At 42.7% G+C, this 22,555-nt stretch overlaps 1 protein-coding gene across 2 annotated transcripts in view; it reads left to right on the top strand.

Moving 5' to 3' along the window:
* Nucleotides 1-22,555, top strand: part of ABL1 (ABL proto-oncogene 1, non-receptor tyrosine kinase) — a 133,631-nt gene that overhangs the window by 69,858 nt on the left and 41,218 nt on the right. The window contains exon 1 of one of the 2 annotated variants that reach the window (XM_060100547.1): nt 17,966-18,170. The exons of the other annotated variant lie outside the window; for it this stretch is intronic. Coding sequence (XP_059956530.1) covers nt 18,092-18,170 — 79 coding nt within the window. The 5' untranslated portion in view covers nt 17,966-18,091. Of the gene's footprint in view, nt 1-17,965; nt 18,171-22,555 lie in introns of those variants that run through there. 2 annotated transcript variants of the gene reach the window in all.

The following is a 22,555-nucleotide window of genomic DNA, read 5'->3' as shown; positions in this document are numbered from 1 at the left end:
TCCCTGCCCCATTGACTTTGCAATTGCTGTTCCCTATTCTAGGAAAGTGCTTCCCCCATAGTTCACGCTACCTCCTTTGGGTCTTTGCTCAATTGTCATCTTCAGTGATGGTGTTTCTGACCACTTTATTTAAAATTATAATCTCAATCCCCACTCCTCAACCTCAGCAACCCCATCCCTCTTACCTGCTTTTTCTCCCTAGCGGTTTTTACCCTCTTATGTATTCTATAATTTATTTTGTTGTCTGTCTCCCCTACCCCCAATGGAAAGTGAACTATCGAGGGGCAGGGATTTTTTCCCCATATTCTACCTGTTGTAACCCTAGAGTGTAGGACAGTACCTAGCTCTTAGTATGTACTCTGTAAACATTTGCAGAATATTTCTCTCTTAATGGTGCTCTCTTTGTTTTGTTCTCAAAAAAAAAGAAAGAAAAAGAAAACCACCTTCCTGTCTAAAGCGATATATTCTCAGATTGTCCCATAGTTTGATGACCAGGAATTTTTAAACCCATGGATTTACAAGAGGTGTTCCTCTCTTTTGTGGGGAAGGAGAGGGGTAATTACGAAAGCAACATGAGAAAAGGAGAACTGACAGAGGAGTTCTTAGGCAGATCAGTTTTAGAAAGGATGATGTATGAAACTGAGGCTTTGCAACTTGATTCCTTTTTAAATAAATACTTGCATACTTGGAAGGCTCACATGAACCCCCATCCAGGCATCAATGTACCCCATTTTGAAGGCTAAGACCAAAGTTTATTTAACTTAATGATAGATCCTTGCTATTTAAACAATCTACAGTGAATATATGTGTATTCATATTCACTTGTATGTGTATGTGTAGGCAAGTCTGTAAATTCCCAGAAATAGAATTGCCGGGTCAAAGGGTAAATAAATTTGAGGTTCTGAGAGATACTGAATATTGCCAAATGTCACTTATGGGGCTTTTTGAGAGCCAGGAATCAGATATGCAAATCCTAGGCAGAGTCAAGAGCTAGCAACTATAGGACAAAGTTAAAGGCAATTTTGTCGCCTTAAATATTGGGAAGCTGCAGAATTAATTAAACGCTGCTTTCAGTCCTTAGGAGACCATGTACAAACCTGATAAGCCCCCGCCCCTTGTCTTTGTACAACTCACTGGCAGGAAGTTGAACACCCAGGGCTCTGGACACTGTTTTTCATAAAGCTTTCTGGCTCACTTGCTCTGGAAATGTTGAGACAGGAATCAGTTGCAGCCAGCCAGGGCTGACTGTCCATGTTCTTGATGTGGTTTGCTGGAGACCTGCCCCTCATCCTCCTGTGGCCCAAAGGCTCCTAAATCCATTCGTGAGGATTGGTTGGTTGTAGGCACAGTCTAGATAAGGGAAACCAGTTTTTTGGTACAAGTGCTGGCATTTGTAAGTTAGCAAACTCACTCTTTCTAGTCAGGAAATTGTCATTTTTAAAAAGCCCTTGACAAGGAGAAAGAGAAAAATTTACCTTAGACCTTGAATCGGCTCACAGACTGAGAGCCTAGACAGGTGGTACCAGGCATTTGGCTCAGCCTCCATTTTGCAGGTGAACGAGGCTCAGAGTGGGGGAAGTGCCCCCCCACCAGCCTCCTACTGGAACCCAGGGCCCTGCTCTCTTGCAGGGTTTCTCTCTACCACCCCACAGCTGCCTCTCCTGCACGGTCACCAGTGCTTTCCTATCCAGGTACAGGGAGGTTTGCATTAGAGAAAGACAACCCTTTAGCATGGATTTCTACCACCTGGCATGACACTGGATAAAGCTACTTATCGGTGCTGTTTGTACTTCTGAAATATATTCCACTTGGGGTCTTGTAGAGCAGAAGGAACAAAGGGAAAGAAACCGAATTGTACAGACTGTACTCACTCTAGGACCACTAATCTAATTCTCACCAGCCAAATCAAGTCCAGCAATGGAGTGCCCTCTCACAGCCCCAGAGGGGCTCTATTCACAGGGAAGCACCAAGCAGGGGCTCTGGCAGTGAGTGGACTCCCCTGAGGAACGGGACATTTGAAGAAGGAAAACTGTGTTTTTATTGAGGTATAATTTACATATGGTAAAATTTGCCCCTTTTAGAGTATGAGTTTTGACAGTGCTTATAGTCATGTAACTACCACCACCCTTGACATCTAGAACTGTCCCATCACTCCCTGCCCCTCCCCCGCCAGTCCTAATTCCTTTGGTTGGCAATGCATCCTCCCAGCCCCTGCAACCACTTTTCAGTTTTCTGTCCTTAGGATTTTGTCTGTTACAGAATATCATAAGTAGAATTATAAAGTATATAACCTTTTGAGTCAGGATGCATTTAAGATTCATCCATGTTGTTGCATGTAATCAACGTGGTTCATTCCTTTTTATTGCTGAGTAGCTTTCTGTTGTATGAAGATACCCCAGTGTGTTTAGCCATTCAGCTGTTGAAGGACATTTGAGTTGCTTCCAGTTTTTGATGATTATTAGTAAAGCCACTGTAAATTCACATACAGGTTTTTGTGTAGACATTAATTTTCATTTCTCTTGATTAAATAATTAGGATTGGAATTGCTAGGCCATATGTTAAGTGTATGCTTAACTTATGAGAAACTGCCAAACTGTGTTACAAAGGGAATGTATTATTTTGTATTCCCACCAGCAGTTCCTACCAATTTGCATTCATGCCAGTTGCTCCACATTTTTACCAGCACTTGATATTTTCTCCCAGTCTTTGACTTGTTCTTTTCATTCTCTTAACAGTGTCTTTAGAAGAGCATAAATTTTGGGAATTCCCTGGCGGTCCAGTGGGTAGGATTCCACGCTTTCACTGCCATGGGCTCAGGTTCAATCCCTGGCTGGGGGGAACTAAGATCCTGCAAGCCTCATGGCACGGCCAAAAAAAAAAAGAATGGCATAAATTTTTAATTTTGATGGAAGTCCAATATATGAGTTATTTCTCTTAAGGTTCATACTTGGTATTGTACCTAAGAAATTTTGCCTAACACAAGATCACAAAGATATTCTTCTAGAAGTTTTATAAGTTTTATTTAACATTTAGATCTATAATCCATTTTGTATTAAATTTTATATGTGGTGCATACTGACCAAGTGTCATCATTTTGTATATGGATGCACAATATTCCAGGACCATTTGTTCAAAAAACTATCCTTTCTCCATTGAATTGTCTTTACACCTTTGTGGAGAATCAATTCAGCACATATGAGTGGGCTACTTGTATGCTTTTAACTGATTTCTAAATTGTGAAAGGAGAATGGTAAAAGGAAGAATCTTCCAGTCTTTCTATACTACTGATTTCTCCACTAGGAAGCCTCTCCTAACATCTGTAGGCAGAATTATCCACTTCTTCTGTGCTCCTTTTTATTATTATTTATTTATTTACTTATTTATTTGGCCACACAGCACAGTTTGCAGGATCTTACTTCCCCGACCAGGGATTGAACCTGTTCCCTCGGCAGTGAAAGCACAGAGTCCTAACCACTGGACTGCCAGAGCATCCCCTGGGCTCCTATAGCTATTATGCATACACTTATTATGGAATTTTTCTCACCCTTATGATTCCTTGTTTCAGGGTCTGCTCCTCTCTCCTTCCCACCTCTCTCTCAAGACCAAGCATCCTTGGAGGCCCAGAAGTGTGTCTTCTTCCTTTTTATCATCTTCATCACCACTGGCTCTATAAAGTTTGTTGAATGAATGGCCCATTCTCAGATCTCTGATGACAAGTCAGATCTTTGATTGACAAGTGATGACAAGTCAAGAGTTTTATGAGAGCTCTACCAGTCAGATGAGGACCAAGAAGTGAAGATAAAGACCCAATTCTCTTTAAAGCAGGAGCTGTTTCTTATTCTATTGTGGTGTGACCTCTGTTTTGCCAGGCATGCGTAGGGTGGGTCTGTCATACCAGGCACATTTGGGTTATTGGTGGAATCTCAGCTTCAGAGCATGCCTGGCTTCTTGAGTCCCTCTTCCTTTGGGATTCCTTCATGCTGGGCTTCAGTCACTGTGGCTTTGTTGGGAATACAACTCCCTACTTCCCTTGAGTTGTTTTGGAGATCAGACAAGAAAAAGTAAGGGAAAACGCTGGACAGTATTGAGAATTATTGACTGATTAACCTTTGCAATTCATTTGTTTATCAGAAGCCTAAGACTCATGAAATATATATTGTTAGTTCCAGTATTTAATTGGTTGCTTCTCCTTCTCCTAGTACTTTGGAAACATAACATTTACCACCTAGAAATTTTACTACCTAGAAATTTTCTTACAATAGATCTTAAATATTCTTCTTAACATTTTGATCTCAACTAACTTACTCTGATTCTTGGTTTCTATGAGAAGTTTAACAATTTGGACTGTCTGTCCAGAAGATGAGTGGTGCCAGGGTGTACATTTGGGAACTCTTAAAAGTTGTAGCCCTTCAGGCCTCTGTGAAGGCTACATACTGGAAAGCTACAGTTACTTGTGAGAGTATCCAGGTGCTTCCTAGGAGTGGGAGATGTGTTTCTGTGCCTTTCAGTCTTTGATGTGCCAGGCTGCTGGCTTTCTCAGATGTCTCTATTTTAATCAACCTGAGCTACATCTCCTACTCCCACCCAGGTCTCGATCATCTTAGTTGTATATACAGTCCTCCCCCTCACATACACTCCTTAGCCAGGAGTATGCTGGGAGTCAGTAGAGGTGTCAGGGCTGGGTGGAATTGTTGCATGTTTCCTCTCTGGGAATGTGGCTCTCATTAGAAGCATCTCTAAATAAGATGCCACGTACCTGCAACACACAGAGCATGGTCTCTTTAGGTTCACAGCATGGAATTGAGCAGCCAAACTTATTGCATTTCTAATCCTCTGTCTCATCCTTTCTATGACATCCAATCAGGAAATGGGATCAAAATCTTAGAACACATTGCTTTCTCCCTTTTTTATTAACATTTTTTTGAGGTAAGATTTACATGCCATAAAATTTACCATTTTAGTGTCCAATTCACTGATTTCTAGTAAATTTATAGAGTGTGCAGCCATTACCACAATGCAGTTTTAGAACATTTCCATCATCCCAAAAAGATCCCTTGTGCCCCTTTGCAGTCAGTCCCACCCCCATGCCCAGGCAGCCGCTAAATCTGCCTTCTGTCTCTATAGATTTGCCTTTTCTGCACCTTTCCTATAAATGGAATTATACAATATGTAGTCTTTGTGACTGGCTTCTTTCATATCACAGTGTGTTTTTGAGGTTTATCTATATCGTAGCACATATCAGTACGTCATTCCTTTTTATTATTGAATATTATTCCATTCTTTGGATGTACATTTTGTTTATTAATTCATCAACTGATGGACGTTTGGATTGTTTCCAATTTTGGCTGTTATGAATAATGCTTCTGTGGACATTCATGTACAAGTCTTTGTGTGGATATGTTTTCATTCCTCTAGGGTAGATTCCTTGGAGTAGAGTTGTTGGGTCTTATAGTAAGTTTATGTTTAACTTTTTAAGAAACTGCCACAGTGTTTTCTGTAGTAGGGCTGTACCATTTTACGTTCCCAGCAGCAGTGTATGAGTGTTCTAGTTTCTCCGCGTCCTCACCAACACTTGGTTTTGTCTGTCGTTCTGACCATAACTATTTGAGTGGCTGTGAAGAAGTACCTCTCTGTGGTTTTAGTTTCCATTTCTGGAATGGCTGATGCTGAGCATCTTTTCATGTGCTTATTAGCCATTCATATTTCTTCTTTGGTGACACATCAATTTAAATCTTTTATCCATTTTTTCATTGGTTTGCTTACTGTCTTATTATTGTGTGTTGAGTTCTCTGTATTCTGGATACAAATTCTTTATCAGATCTATGATAGAACACAGAATTTTTTAATCTTCCTCACACCAGTACCAGAGACTCTGGAAAGGGGAAGGGACAGTTAAGGTAGCAATAATAATTAATGTGTAACTTTTGAGTCTTTGTTATGAGCTGGATACTGGACTGTGTGTTTCACAACGATCATTTAAGACACTTTCTCATTTTCTAAAGGTTATAGGATAATTTCAAACGCTTGCTCTTCAATTAACAGTTTTTAATAGATAAAGAAAAGAAACAATTGATTTGGGAAATTCTTAGATTTAGGGGAGTTAAAACTGGTCTTTTAGTATTACCGTAAAGACTAAATGGCTGTTATACAGATGCAGAATACCAGCGGTTTAAAACAGCTAGATGTTATTTCTCGCTTCTGTTAACAGGCTGACATTAGCAGTCCTGCATGTGTATGGGGACTCCACAGAATCAGACACCTGCTATGTTGTTACTTTTTTTTTTTTTTTTCCAGTACACGGGCCTCTCACTGTTGTGGCCTCTCCTGCTGTGGAGCACAGGCTCCGGACACGCAGGCCCAGCGGCCATGGCTCACGGGCCCAACCGCTCCGCGACATGCGGGATCTTCCCGGACCGGGGCACGAACCCGCATCCCCTGCATCGGCAGGTGGACTCCCAACCACTGCGCCACCAGGGAAGCCCTATGTTGTTACTTTTAAGGTGTGGATTCTACCTCAGGATCCAAATGGCCACTCCAGCAAGCCTGTCCCCTTGCAGGCAGTGGGAAGTAGAAAAGAGAGGGAGGGCATTCTCATTCCTTTTAAGAACCTGACCCAGAAGTTGTATGTATCGGTGCTGCTCGCCGTGTCATTGGTTAAAACTTGTTACATGGTAATGACTAGGCCCAAGAGGGACTAGGAAATGTAGTCTTTATTCTGGGGCCATATGTCCATCTAAAACTTAAAGGTTGATGGTGAGAGAGGAGAACAGATGTTAGGGGACATTGTTGGGCTTGGCAGTTCCTGTAACTAGTCTGTGTGGGATTCCCATTACTTTTTCATCAAAGAAAGTCTAGTTGATATGAGGTTATTGGCCTAAACCTTTTGGAGCAGTTCATTTTACTTTTGTTTTAGAATTGCACTAGAATGTTCTTAATGGTGAAGTAGCCATAAATATGAATTACTATTACTTAGGGAAGGTGAAGATACCTTAGTGATTAAATACAATTCTGGAGTTGCTTTACTGAATACAGATTTTATGTACCAGCTCGTAGGAAGGGTAGCAAACAAGAGGACAGCTTCTGCCAGGTTGACTTTGTTTTGCAGTTTTCTTTTCAAGGGGCCCTTTCCTCCTGACCGTGCCATTTAATGAGCAGTTTCTCCAATGTTAACCGTAGCTGTTCTTCTCCGGTTAGTATGTAGTTCTGGATCAATAGGCCAGATCTGTCTCTTTAGGAAGAAAAAGAGCAGTACTGTTTCATTTAGAGATGTCATTACTTGTCTAAGGACAACAGTAATTTCTAACACGTGTAGGGAAGCAATCTTCTGGATCCATTTGTCCTTTGTATGTTTAAAACCCTGACAACAAAACAAATTGGTACTGAATGTTTTGAAGAAACAAACATTAACGCTCTCTGAGTGTTTCATTTCTAGGTTTTCAGGCCTTGGTAACATTACCAAGAAATCTGCTTTCCCGGGTGCAGCTCTATTGCTGAGAAGATTTTAATATCAAAGGAGCCCATACTTTTACAGCCCATTTCAGCTGCCCCAGAGATAACTTGGATAAACATGGGCTCCTCCACGTACCTCCTAATCCCTGCTGGGTCTTACACTGTGGGGAGGTTCAGACAACTTGTTTTCTTTCCCTTCTGGCCCTTCTCTCTACACTCCCCTCCAGCTGCCTTCTTTCCCCCACCCCCAAAGTAACGTGATCTCCTAGGCCTGGTCTGCTGCTTTGGCAGATTCTTTTAGTCTTAGAGAAAGAGAGGAAAAAAATTAACCATTGGTTTTCCAGTTCAGACTTAACAAAACTATAAAAGCCAAAAGCAGTACCAGTGTTTGAAAATAAAAGTATTGTTTGTAAATAACCAGTGCTTGGACTTTTCTTTTATCAACGAGTTCTACTCAAGGGAGATTAAATTTACCTTATTATAATGATGATAGTTTATCGCCTTTAGATTTTTGCAACATTGCTACTTTTGTTTGTTTTGTAGATATCTTAATCTTTATTCAGTATTCAGATTAAAAACAAACAAACAAGACTTTCCACGATTTACAATAAAATTCTGTGGCATTTATTTCAAAAGTTAACCAAAGTAAAAGGGACAAAGACAATTCATGAAATCATGCAAAACCTCTTTAAGTTGAATTCAAGCACTTAGATTTTAATAAGTATCTCAAACTATTTTTGTTTAATAACATAACTGTTTATAATTTAACTTTATGTGACTGGATTTAAGAATTCAGGGTTTGGTTGTTTCTTCACCACCAGCAATATTAAGATTTGAGACCTGTAGTTTGCAACAAATTTTAAATACTTTTTCAGCCTAGTATCCTAAAACTAGTCTGTCAGCTCTTAATTATGGGTGCCTAGTGGGTGTCACATAATCGAAAAAATCTAGCAACGTGGTTTGGAGATCTGGGCTCTTTTCCTGGCTCTGCCACTAACTTGCTATGAGACCTTGTACAAGTTTTCTTAACCTGTTTGTGCCTCAGTTGTCTCATCTGTAAAATGGTCGAACTAGATTCTTTTTATTTATTTATTATTTATTTATTTATTTATTTATTTTTGGCTGTGTTGGCTCTTCCTTGCTGCGTGCGGGCTTTCTCTAGTTGCGGCGAGCAGGGGCTACTCTTCGTTGCGGTGCACGGACTTCTCATTGTGGTGGCTTTTCTTGTTGTGGGGCACAGGCTCTAGGCATGCGGGCTTTAGTAGTTGTAGCACGTGGGCTCAGTAGTTGTAGCTTGCGGACTCTAGGGCGCAGGCTCAGTAGTTGTGGCACACGGGCTTTGTTGCTCCGGGCATGTGGGATCTTCCCAGACCAGGGATTGAACCCGTGTCCCCTGCATTTGCAGGTGGATTCTTTTTTTTTTTTTTTTTTTTTTTTTTTTGCGGTACGCGGGCCTCTCACCGCCGCGGCCCCTCCTGTTGCAGAGCACAGGCTCCAGATGCGCAGGCCCAGCTGCCATGGTCCACAGGCCCAGCCGCTCCGAGGCATGTAGGACCCTCCCGGACCGGGGCACGAATCCCTGTCCCCTGCATCCGCAGGCGGACTCTCAACCACTGCGCCACCAGGGAAGTCCCAAAACTAGATTCTAATTTAAAACGATTAAAGTTTGCAGACCTGTTTTTATTTCTATTACCTTCCCCAAGCCCCACTGGAATGATAATAAAAAGATTTTTTGAAAAGTGAAAATGCATAAGGACAAAACGAACCCAAAGGGAAAAGTAGATAAGAAAGGTGAACACATTTTTGGAAAATGAGAGGCAGTCAAAAGCGTGGTAATAGACTTAGCAGAATCGAAGAAGCTGAAGCCTAACCTCTTCTAAGAGAGACATTGATTAGAAGTGAGCCAGTTTACTTGTAAGAACCTGAGAGAAAAAGTCAGAAATTAGAGGCATTAGTACCACAGAAAGCAGGGGGTCATGAGGCCTTAACTGAAATCAAGGGGATCAGTTGAAAGTCTGTAAAGGACTTTTTAGATTCTTCACACCCTTCCCCATCCCTGTACAGCCAGGTGACCACTTCTGTTTCCCACCTACATGAAAGAAAAGTATTCTTGAGAAATTGCCCTATAAAGGCTCCAGACTCAGGGATATTACCCCCAGCTGGGGTGCAGGTAAGCCATTGAGCTGAAAACAGTGGGGTGAGCAAGAACAGATTTTTTTTTTTAAGTCTGCATGCTGAATAATGAGATTCTCAGGCCTCTTCCAATACCTGGTAGCCAGAGCCCTAACAGAGAAGAGATGGAAAGATTCTTTTCTAGAGAAAAAAACAAAAAAATAAAATTTAATTGTCCCAGAGAAAAGCCCATGTGGGGGTTCTCTTGATGGAAAAGTAAGCTCACCACCTCCCTTCACTGAAGTCCACATGTTGTGCCACTTCCATGCATATTTTTTTAGTTCCTCTTTCATGTATAATGAATGGACAGCCCAATTAAAAGTCTCTACATGATAGGTAGAGGGTAAAACAAATTCACAGAAAAAGGGAACATGGTGGAAATAAAGACAATGCAGGAAACAGAAGAAGAGTTCAGAAGAACTATTCATTGCTCTCCTCAGAGAAAAATACAGCAAACATCAAACAACAGTGTGTTATTAAAAAGTAACAATCAGAATAAAATGAGCTCTTTTTTTTTTTTTTTTTTTTGCGGTATGCGGGCCTCTCACTGCTGTGGCCTCCCCCGTTGCGGAGCACAGGCTCCGGACGCGCAGGCTCCGGACGCGCAGGCCCAGCGGCCATGGCTCACGGGCCCAGCCGCTCCACGGCATATGGGATCCTCCCAGACCGGGGCACGAACCCGTATCCCCTGCATCGGCAGGCGGACTCCCAACCACTTGCGCCACCAGGGAGGCCCCAAAATGAGCTCTTTAATATTGAAAACATGATAGCTAAAATTTAAAATTCAACACAAGACTTGGCAAATAGTCTATCTCAGAAAGCAAAACACAAGACAAAGACTTGGACAACAAAAGAGAACAGATAAGATTAGAAGCTCAATCCCAGGGCTTCAGTATACATCTGGTAGGAATTCCAGAAAGAGAGAAAATGGAGGAGAATTTAGGAGACAATAAATATCAGAAAAATTCCAGAGCTTAGTGAAGTGAGTATTTTCTGGAGTTAAATGAAAAATCTTTGAATTGCATTGGCTCCCTGAGTACACAGAATATATATATATATATATATATATAGAGAGAGAGAGAGAGAGAGAGAGAGAGAGAGTCCAAGCCATATCATTGTAAGATTTCAGAACACCAAGAATATTAGAAGATCCTAAAAGCTTCCAAAGAGAAAAGCAGGTGATACATAAAGGATCAGGAGTCAGAGTGGAATTGCATTTCTAAACAACAATACTGAAAACTAGAAGATAGTGGAGAAATGCCTTCAAAATTAAGTGGGGAAAATGATTTTCAACCTAGAATTCTATACCCAGCCAAACTGAGTGGAATGGAAAGGCATTTTTTAGACATGCACCTCCCCTCACCCCCCCAGGAAGCTACTGGATGATGAATTCCAGCAAGATGAGGATGTTAAGTCAATACACAGAACTGAGGATATATATATATATATATATATATATATATATATATATATATATATTTTTTTTTTTTTTTTTTTTGTGGTACGCAGGCCTCTCACTGTTGTGGCCTCCCCCGTTGCGGAGCACAGGTTCCGGAAGCGCAGGCTCAGCGGCCACGGCTCACGGGCCCAGCTGCTCCGCGGCATGTGGGATCTTCCCAGACCGGGGCACGAACCCGTGTCCCCTGCATCGGCAGGCGGACTCTCAACCACTGCGCCACCAGGGAAGCCCAGAACTGAGGATATTTTAAGTGTCTTAGTATTTGGAAAAAATTCTACTGGGTGTTTGGCAGATACTTGAAATGTTTGGGGGAAAAACAGTAATAGGCATAGAGAAGATGAATCAAGTGAAAAAATCAAGGCAATTAATATCTCCAGGATAAACAAAGTTATATAATAAAGGAGACATTCATAGTATATTATTGGTGGAGCAATGAACAATATTTGTATCATCATAATAATATCAACACTGACCAATGATTTAACCAAAAATTGTGATTTTATTGTTATGGGAGGTTGGAGATGGTGATAGTATAATACTGCTATAACAAGTTAATATATAGTGTGGAAAGCTGATGAATCCAGAAACAATAATATGAGGATATTAAAAATCTGAAGAAGGCTGCCTCTGGGGAAACAGACAAGGGGATGGAGTCAGGGGACTACTGATTTTATTATAAGACTTTTAGTGTTTGATTCTTAACCATGTATGTATTGATATATTACTTTGATTAAGAAAAATTAATAAAAAATATTTAGGGCATACCAACAATATTTCCTTCTTCTGGGAGAAAATTTGTTTAATCATTATGTTTGACTTGTTGATTATAAAAAATACAGTAAAATCTTACTAAAATGAGATTTTCTAGAAAGTGGATGTAATTACTCTAAAGCAGTTTAGATTTGGCCCCTCCATTAAGAATTGTAGCTCTGTAAATACTAAAGGGACTAACAAAACAAGCAGTGTTATATGAAAGACAGTCCTATGTGTGGCCTGCACATCAAGTTCTGGGCCTGAAATAGGCCCCCACTAAAGATGTGGGGTGTGGGGCTTCCCTAGTGGTGCAGTGGTTGAGAGTCCGCCTGCCGATGCAGGGGACACGGGTTCGTGCCCTGGTCCAGGAAGATCCCACATGCCGCGGAGCAGCTGGGCCCGTGAGCCATGGCCACTGAGCCTGTGCGTCCGGAGCCTGTGCTCCGCAACGGGAGAGGCCACAACAGTGAGAGGCCCGTGTACCGCAAAAAAAAAAAAAAAAGATGTGGGGTGTGGAGTTTGTGTTTTGCCACAAAGCTGTGGTTGTAAAACTTTGGCTTTAGGATTAAAGATAGGACTCTGTGTGACATTGAACCTTGGTTGCTACTCCTACCCCACAGCCACTGTTTCTTTCCCTTAATCAAATAAGTTGATTTCCTTGTCCCTTGGAAAACCTCCAGACTGCTTTCACTCCCTCAGACTTTGCTTTCTGGAATCATTTGCACATATCACATTTGTTAATTTTAGCTCTTGACTTAGTGGCAGTAAGACTTAGGCAGGTAAACAGACCATCACCTGATATAGTTAAGAGGCCTCTTTTGGAAATAACAATAGTTATTGTTTATTGAGCACCTTCTCTGCATTGGGCACTTTCCATACATTATTTCCAATCTTCATAACCCAGTGAGAGAGCTACTCTTAAGACCATCCCCCAGTTTTACAGACTAGAAAATTGAGTCACTTGCCCAAGCTATCACAGTGAGTGGCGAGTTTGAGACTGAGAATAAGTTTGCGAGATGTCACACCTCATTCAGTCTCCATTGTGTTGCCTCCCCCTCTCACCTGGTTTCCCCATTATCAGAGTCCCTGGACCTTTCTGACACTTGACCAGTAAACAGTGTTATCTCACTGAAAATGTATGATACTTAAAGGGTTGCATGTATGCCCTTTACAGGGGCAAAAGTGGGTATGATTGATGTGATATTCTAAGCTGCATTCTCCAGTGAGTTGGGCCCACAGCACTAGGGAGCCTGGCAGTCTCTCACTGGACAGTGTCTGCAGAATCAGAGGATGTGGCCTTTGTTGGCATGTGAAATAGCATACACATACCTCAAGATCTTTGCTTTTTCCTCCTAAAGTTATTAACTGGGCTGGAAACAGTGAAGGGATCAGTCAGATCTGGGACCATCTGGTCCTGGGTGCCCCAGACCAGGCACCATGTCAGATTCATCTGTCTGTCTGCCTTAAACTCCCACCCCCATCCTGCTGCTCCCAGGTGGAGATTCCACATCCTGCATCTGTGTCCTGCTTTCTTCCCTTGACCAACTTCTGTGGTGGGCCCTTGTCCACCCGCCCACCCTGCTTTTAAAAAAATAGGACTGAACTTCAAACTTAAAAAAAATTCAATCTGTATCCAAAATTTTCAGAGAAGAGTTCTCTTTTGGTAACTTGTTTAGAGTTATACAATTTCTTTAACTCACAAATTGCTTTCCAATGAATAAATTTTAGAAATATCCATCCCTGTTTGTCCTATTCCCAGGGAAAATAAGAAGCAGCTCTTCCCACTTCCAAAACAGTGGTTTTTAAACTTAAGTGTGGGGACTTCCCTGTGGTCCAGTGATAAAGAATCCACCTTCCCATGCAGGGGACGTGGGTTCGATCCCTGGTCGGGGAACTAAGATCCCACATGCTGCAGGGCAACTGAGCCCACGCGCCACAACTACTGAGCTTGTGCGCCTTAGCAAGAGAGCCCGTGTGCAACAACTAAGACCCAATGCAGCCAAAAAGAAGAAAGAAAATAAATAAATAAATATAATTTTTAAAATGTCTAAAATATGCACACAGATCATCTGGGGAACATGTTAAGATACAGCCCGCTCCATATATTCTGATTGTGTAGGTCTAGAATGGAGATAAAGAGTCTGCATTTTAAATAAGTACCCCAGGCGATTCAAAATAGGTTGTCCATGGACTGTAATTTTAGAAACACACAGCTCAGATCACATACTTTAATGTAATTACGGACCTTTATTCTTTCTTTCTTAATATTCTTAATATATTTTAAAATATTCTTAAATATCAATAGTTCTAATTCCCTGAATTGTTTTAAGACATATTTTTCAACAGTTAATGATTTTCATTTCATCCTCTGGCTTTGCTACAGTTATCCACCTTTCACTTAAATTGCAAATTATGTCCATTTTGGAAAGTTCAAGGGCTTTAGACCTTACTACTTCTAGGTGTGTGAACCTGGACAGAATACCTACCTGTCCCGATCTCTGCTTACCCCCCTGTTTCCTTACCTGTGAAATGAAGTTAAACTACACAAAATTCGTAGGGTTTTTGGAGGCTTGTGCCTGGCACATATTAGGCGCATATTAAAAGTTTATTCCTTTCCCAAACTGAATGTAATGTAGCAAACACATTAGTTCACAGTCTTTTTAATTTCTTTGTTTTTTTTCCTTTTTTTTTTCTTCTTTAAGTTAATGGCTTTTAGGTTTAAGGTTGCTTAGAGGGAATCCTTCTCAGGCCTTTCTTCATTCTAGTAAGGAGATTGAAGCTCTCTTATTTGCTTGTAACAGAATGGTTTTTGTATCTTGTGAATAAGCTTCAGAGAGCATCAAAAGCCAGATCTGGAAAGAATAGTACTGGTTTAATTTGGTGGTGTGCAGCTTGACAATGTTTTCAATATTCGTTGCTGCTAATTCAGAGTGTTTTGCCAGACCTGTTGATGTATGGTTTTATAACTAAGTTTTAAAAGATTTGGACACAGTTTATAAGCATTACTCATTTTAAGAGTTTTTAAAAGGATAAAGTCATTTTATTTTATTTTATTATTTATTTATTTATTTAGGCTGCACCCGACCTTCCCTGCGGCATGCGGCATCTATTTAGTTGCAGCATGCAGACTTCTTAGTTGTGGCATGAGGGCTTCTCTTAGTTGCAGCATGCAGACTTCTTAGTTGCGGCATGCATGTGGGATCTAGTTCCCCGACCAGGGATCAAACCTGGGCCCCCTGGCATTGGCAGCGTGGAGTCTTACCCATCGGACCACCAGGGAAGTCCCCAAAGGGATATGGTCATTTTAGACTCAAGAGCAGAATATTAGTAACAGTCATTAGCTTTTTAAAATAAACTTACATCCTAATATAAAGTATAGCACATGCAAACAAATACCTGGGCCTGTATTAAGTGATAGAATTCAAGGATATGGTTAGAATTGCAAAAATGTCCATTAACATATAATCCTTTGCATTAAGGTGCCTATTTAAATATAGCCCATTAAATCTTTTTTTTTTTTTTTTTTTTTTTTTTTGCGGTACGCGGGCCTCTCTCACTGCTGTGGCCTCTCCCGTTGCGGAGCACAGGCTCCGGACGCGCAGGCTCAGCAGCCATGGCTCACAGGCCCAGCCGCTCCACGGCATATGGGATCTTCCCGGACCAGGGCACGGACCCACGTCCCCTGCATCGGCGGGCAGACTCTCAACCACTGCACCACCAGGGAAGCCCGCCCATTAAATCTTAAATGCTATATGATGACAGACTTTATTATAGTCTGGTCCAAAGACCTTTAACTTTCTAAAATGGCACCAACACAGTAGTTTTCAGCTTATTTGTACTGGTGGCACCCTTTGGGATTTTATTTTTGGCATTACACTGGAGGTTGAAAGTTTCAAGTAACACTAAATAAGTTGGCTATCATTACAAACAGGCTCTCTAGCAGAATGATAGTGTCTCCCAGAATCTAGCATCCACAGTCATTTGTCACCTGGTGGCCCTGTAGCCCTGTGTCTCCAGGCGATGGGAACTGCTGTGTCTTCTTAGGTGCCTATGAGGCCTGACCTGGTACTACAACACAAACCATAGGTCCCTTACTTGCAGTAGAAACACATTTTGTACATGAATCAGAATCTGACAGGACATCTCTAAAAAGTTAATGACGCCCTGGCTGAGAAACCCTGTGATATACACTAGTCACATCCAGTCCAATCTTGAACTGTCCTGTACTCTTTTTGGCAGACCTGAGTGAAGATCTTGTTACTTAGCCATTCCTGGTGTACTGAAGATACCCAGGTTTTTGTCACTGCAGGGTAGGCTAGACCACGAACGAGTCCAGCTTTGCCTCTGGAGCTGATCACCATAGCTGGGGTCTCTTGACCAAGGCTGCTTCTGAAACATATGACAACCTTAGTTATTTAACCAAAGATATAGATATCCAACGCTTTAATTTCCTTGGAATTTATTCTTGGTGGGAAGGGGCTGCATAATCCACTGGTTAGGAGCCTGATCCTTGGAGCTAGGTAGACCTGGGTTGAGTCCAGCTCCACCTGTTTCCAGCCATAGGACTTTGGGCGAGGTGCTTGACTTCTCTAAGCTTCAGATTTTTACCTGAAGAATCATATAATAATTCTGTTTTCCTCACAGGATAGTTGTGCAGATGCAATGTGGTAATGAACAGAGGGTGCTTCTCACAAGAGTCTGACTCATAGTAAGATCTCAATACATGTCAGCTTTTAGTGTTCATGTGCTCTAAGATGTGTACTAACTTAATTCTTCTCCCTATTGCAATTTAGTTATCTAACACTATTTAGATAACTTCACTTTCCTATAGTTACTGAAATCTATCTTATTTATTTAATTTATTTATTTATTTTTGGCTGCATTGGGTCTTCGTTGCTGCGTGCAGGCTTTCTCTAGTTGCGGTGAGCGGGGGCTACTCTTCGTTGAGGTGCACGGGCTTCTCTTTGCGGTGGCTTCTCTTGTTGCAGAGCACGGGCTCTAGGTGTGCAGGCTTCAGTAGTTGTGGTGCACAGGCTTAGTTGCTCCGTGGCACGTGGGATCTTCCTGGACTGGGGCTTGAACCTGTGTGCCCTGCACTGGCAGGTGGATTCTTAACCACTGTGCCACCAGGGAAGTCCCTATCTGATTTTTATTAAATTATTTGATATAATTGGATTCCATATGGTTTCCCACTGATCTGGATTTCCGGTTTTGTGCCAAGGAACACATTATTGTGATTATTTTTATTTATTATGTTGTTATATTTTATGATATTGTCTTATCATTAGTTATAAAAAGATTTGAGCCAAGTACAGCAATGAAATGGGTTTTAAACAATGGCCCCCCATGGCACACACCAAACAAGGGAAGAGTTCTGTGTTGAAGAAAATGAGGCTTCTTAAAGAAGGGGCACAGGCCATGACCCTGATGAGATCTCATTGCGGAGACTAAGCTAGCTCCCTTTACAAATTATCAGAAGTTATGTTTGAATTTGAACTCGCCCATCTCTTTTGTCTCCTAGTCTGGATGTATGGTTTGACAAATGTGTTGCAAACTTGTGTAGTTGTAATGTGGGTTGCAGCTGATTATTCATTCCTCAGACACCCATTGAGTTAGCCTGAATCACAGTAAGTTCACTGAGTGTAAATGAGACCAGAATTGATAATTCCAGAGGAATTTGCATTATTCACCAACAGTCTAGGGACACAGGGTTCGCCAGGGCACCGCGCCCAGTGGAACTCGCTTGGCCTTCAGTGGTGCAGGTTGGGGGCACCTCCTGCCACAGAGATGCAGGCCTGCCCTCCCGAAGTAGTTGTCGGTGTCTTTCATGGGGAGTTAGGACCGCACTTCCCAACGTTGAGAACCCATGAATGCCGCGCTTAAAATAACCACCGTCTCTCTCCTTAACCTAGAAATTGGCGGGGCCTCGGTTTCGGACCGCGGTAACGGTCCAGGGCCGGCCTAGGCCTTGAGAACGCCGGGAAGCTCTGGGTCCGGGCGCGGCGCGGCGCGGAGAGGGTTAAGGCGGCGGGGGCGGGCCTCGCGGGCCGGGCTTTTGGCCCTTTGTTAACAGGCGCGTCCGGAGCGGAGACCGAGACGCGGCCGCGGCCACGGGCGGGCGCGCGGGGCGGCGGGGAGGCGGCATGGCGGGGCCGCGGGGGTCCGGGAGGGCAGGCGGGGCCAGCCGGGAGAGCCGGGCTTGAGCCGCGCCGCGGAGCCAGCCCAGGGCGCCGGCCTCGACGCCGCCGGCACGCGAAAATGTTGGAAATTTGCTTGAAGTTGGTGGGCTGCAAATCCAAGAAGGGGCTCTCGTCCTCCTCCAGCTGTTACCTGGAAGGTAAGCACGGGGCCGGCGCCGGGACTGGGTCTAGGCGGCCGCGTGTCCGCCGCCGGGCCTTCCTAGGCCTCGCCCGCCCGCCCGCGCGCGTTCCCTCCTCTTCCTCTCCCTCCCTCGCCCTCCCTCGCCCTTTCTCTTTCTCCCTCTTTCTCTTTCTTTCTCTTTCTTTCCCTCGCCCGCCCCTGGGCGCTGCCGCGAGCCGGGAGGGTGCGGGGCTCCGGCCCCCGCGCACTCACCGCGGCACAGCCCATGTCGGGAGGGCGAAGTCGCGGGCCCCGGACTGCGGGGCTCTGCCCGAAAGTTGGGGAAAGCAAACTCTACAGGCCTGAACGGCCTTGTGAGCCCACGTTGTGGAATTTCCACCGTTAATTAGGAATTATGTGTCAAAAAGGTCAACCCGTGTTTGTGAAACATATGATTTTCATTAAGTCTCGTGTACAAAGAGAACACGGCTCTACCATTTATGGATACAGAATTTCAAGTGATCTTTCTACTCCCCCCCCCCACCCGTTATCTACGGACCACGAAGAGGTCTTAGGAATTCTCTCACTTTTGCGGGGTGAAAAGAAAAGTTACGCCGCATTTTAAGAAGGCATTTTGAATGAGTCCAGGGTACTTGGGAGGGAGGAGGATAACCTCCTGTTCAGTTCCTTCGAAAAAGCCTCGGAGCCCGGAGCGGTTCACTTTCGCCCTCCTTCCATGCTACTCTCCTTTTCTTCTCTGATCCCATTTTTTTTCTTTCCTGTTTATTTGTCTTTGTTTTCTGTCTTAGTAAGGTGACAACTGGAAAAAAAAAAAAGCGCCAATTGAGTATGATGAGTGGCCCTCATTTTGTAGCTTCAGGATGAATCTGAAATTTATCTGATTTGGGGACTGGTCACCCCAGACTGCTTGCTTTCAGCAGAAAGGCTAATTCTTCAGAGATGTAATCCTGCTTGCATTTGTTTGTCATTTTCATTTAGGACTTGAAATAGGAATAGAAATGTAAAGCTCATTTTAGAACAAGTAGAATTTCTGCTGCGATAGTGCCATGAAGTTGTAATGTTTTTATTTTTTAAATGAAGGCAAAATAAACGGAGGCCTTGTTAATCGTCTAACCTATTTTTCTTTTCTTTCCAACTTTTTGACTTGAGGGTCTGCCTGCAGTCACATACATGTGCAGCTCAAACCATAAACACCAGTGATACAGGTGCCCCTCTTGCCATGAGATGTGTATATTGTTAGCCCAAGGTTAGTCCCTTGGAGAAGATGCATCCAGATGGAGTGGGCTCACAAAACCTAGCATTTAGAGGGGAAGATGGTTTATTTGTTCCTAAAAGTTGGCATCTGAGCAGCCAAAATCATCTTCAGTTAATACGTTGCTTACTTTCCAAGTTGCTCAAAATTCTGGACACATTCTCATTTACATCTGTAACGAGTTAGTGTTAGGCATTACCGTCTCCATTTTGCAGATGGATACTTAAGGCAGAGTAGATGAATGGGCTTTTGTAACTGCAGTGATGGAAGAAAGGTTAGGTCACAGCAATGCTGTGACATTGTTTTGTTTTCCTGGGAATAAACAGGAGATTTAGTTCTTACCTGGCTGGTCTAATTATTGTTTTGGGGGAGGGGAGACAAAATCTAATGCATCTTATTCCAGCATATCTTGAAATAATGTTGACTCTCAAGTCTCAAAAAAAAAAAAATTCTGATTACAGCAGACTGCCTTGCATTAAGGCTTCATCTAGGAAGGTATCACTCTAGGAATTCTTTTTTGTGACTGAGTTTTCCTTCTTTCATTGTTATGGTTAATCGGAGAAAGTAAATGGAATTACTGTTTTGTAGTTGAGAGAATTTAACAGACCTCAGTGATCATTTCTTAAAGACTGGATGTGCTATTAGTCGCTTGGGAAAAACACTTGCCAACATCTGGATAAGTAATCCAGGCTTTTTGTTTTTACTGACATCCTCAGTCAATCAGTCAGTGTTTAATTGACATGCACTAGGGACCCAGGCATCCCAAGTCATGGAGAAAATTGAATATGGTCAAGTTTTCCATTCTATCAGAGAAAGTTCAGCCATAAATGCAACTTGATTGTGCATCTATTGCTACTTGGGCCTAGCTGCCAAAGCAACAATTATTAAATGCTTACTGTGTTCCAAGCACTGTGTTTCAGCATTCTATATGATTTAATTTGCTTATTTCTCATGATGGCCCTTTGGTTACTTCCATTTTATAGATGAGGAAGCTGAGGCATCTGAAAGTTAGGAAAACATGTCTAAGGTCACAGAGCTAGCACGTGGTGGTGTTGGGATTTGAACCCTTGCTGTCTGGCTCCAAAGAGCCCAGTTTTAGCCAGTGTATGCTGTACCAGCTGTGACTGTTTATATCCTTTGGAACTCTCTGTGGATGTTAAAATGGTATCTTCAGAAACACTCTAAAGCCTGAAACAAGGATATTCTTTTTTTCTCTTCTAGAAGCCTAATACTGATAAAAATGATTACCTTTAGCAGTAGATGTATATTCAAATAGCTGTACATCATAAAAAATTCTAAATAGGAGAGTGAAAATAAAATTCTGTCCTTTATCCAGTTTCCCTACCCAGAAGCCTTACTTGAGTTTCTTGTGTGTCCTTCTAGGAACATTTTATGCATATATAAGCATTTATAGCATTTAAATTTTGTGCTCCAACTTTGTGAAAGTGTATGTTTATAGCAGTAACTATTCACCATGACCACATTTTGCTTTACAACCTTAGGTTTACTTCAAGCACTGAATTTTCTGATTATTTCTTCCCTCTCCTAGAGGTGTGAAAGAAAACATGAACATTAGCCAATTGAATTCTTTTTTTTTTCCAGTTTACTTTTATTTGTTCATGTATTTGTATTTGCATACATTGTGCATGAATGTTGTACATGGGCATGTTAGTTCTGTACTGTGGAATCAAAAACTAATGTCTGTGAAGTGAACTCTTCCTGAACTTTCAAAATTTATTTTAAGGGCCCACTTTTTTTTTTTTTTTTTTTTTTTTTTTTTTTTTTTTTTTTTTTTGCGGTATGCAGGCCTCTCACTGTTGTGGCCTCTCCCGTTGCGGAGCACAGGCTCCGGATGCGCAGGCCCAGCGGCCATGGCTCACGGGCCCAGCCGCTCCGCGGCATATGGGATCCTCCCAGACCGGGGCACGAACCCGTATCCCCTGCATCGGCAGGCGGACTCTCAACCACTGCGCCACCAGGGAGGCCCTAAGGGCCCACTTTTAAACGCTTCTTTTCAGCAGTTAACTTTCTGGCGAATGCTTTATGTGGTGCCAGCCACACAGATACACTTTTAGAACTTATGCCTCAGAGAAGCTTATGCTCTCTTTCTAAATACTCTCTTCTGAGGTCATCAAATACTTCCCTTGTTTAGTAACAAAGAAAATCTGAAGCTCTTTCTGTAACCAAATAGAAAGCCAGTCAGTCCTCTTCATTTGGGGTTACATTGAAATCGTTGAACATTTATGATGTGACAGTTCTTTGGCACCAAGCGCTTCGTAGACATCCTCACTTCATTCTCATACCAGCGCTATGAGGTTTCTAGAGAAGAGGAGGAAGAAGGGCCCCAGTTCACTTTGGTTGGAAGTACTTTTGAATTTGGAGTCAGGCGATCCCAGTTTGCGTCTCTCAGCTTTTCTGTCTTCTTACCTCGAAAGAACGAGAGAACAAACATTCTGCCCAGCCCACCTTCAAGGATTGTTTTGAGGATCTAGGAGATGATTCAAGGGAAAGTGTTGAGACCAATAAAGTGCTAAATGTATGTATTTATACTGATGTGAGGTTCTTCTGAGATGTCCTTAAATCAAGGCAGTGTTATGGCTAGGGTATTGCCAAGGTCCCATTCTCATGTGAAGCACACAGCTCTGGAGCCAGCCCGCCTGAGCTCAGATGCCGGCCTGGGCCCAGATGCTGGTGACCATGGGCATGTTGCTCTCTGAGCCTTGGTGTTCTCCTTTTTAAAATAAGGCTCTTGGGGCTTCCCTGGTGGCGCAGTGGTTGAGAGTCCGCCTGCCGATGCAGGGGACACGGGTTCGTGCCCCGGTCCGGGAACATCCCACATGCCGCAGAGCGGCTGGGCCTGTGGGCCATGGCCGCTGAGCCTGCGTGTCCGGAGCCTGTGCTCCGCAACCGGAGAGGCCACAGCAGTGAGAGGCCCGCGTACCGCAAAAAAATAAAAAAATAAATAAATAAAATAAGGCTCATAGTAGTCCCTACCTTCTTGAGTTGGGAGATTCACATGAGAGATTTCATTTAAATTGTTTAGCACAGAGCAAGATGTTTGCAAATGTTAGCTGTTGTTATTTTAAGTAAATATTTCACAGTCTAAAATGTTGGCATTGCCAATTTCTCTAATGGCTGAAGTGTGATGG

The sequence above is a fragment of the Mesoplodon densirostris genome, chromosome 6, assembly GCF_025265405.1.
Source record: "Mesoplodon densirostris isolate mMesDen1 chromosome 6, mMesDen1 primary haplotype, whole genome shotgun sequence".
In the NCBI taxonomy this organism is placed as follows: domain Eukaryota; kingdom Metazoa; phylum Chordata; class Mammalia; order Artiodactyla; family Ziphiidae; genus Mesoplodon; species Mesoplodon densirostris.
This window is presented reverse-complemented; position numbering and strand designations above follow the sequence as displayed.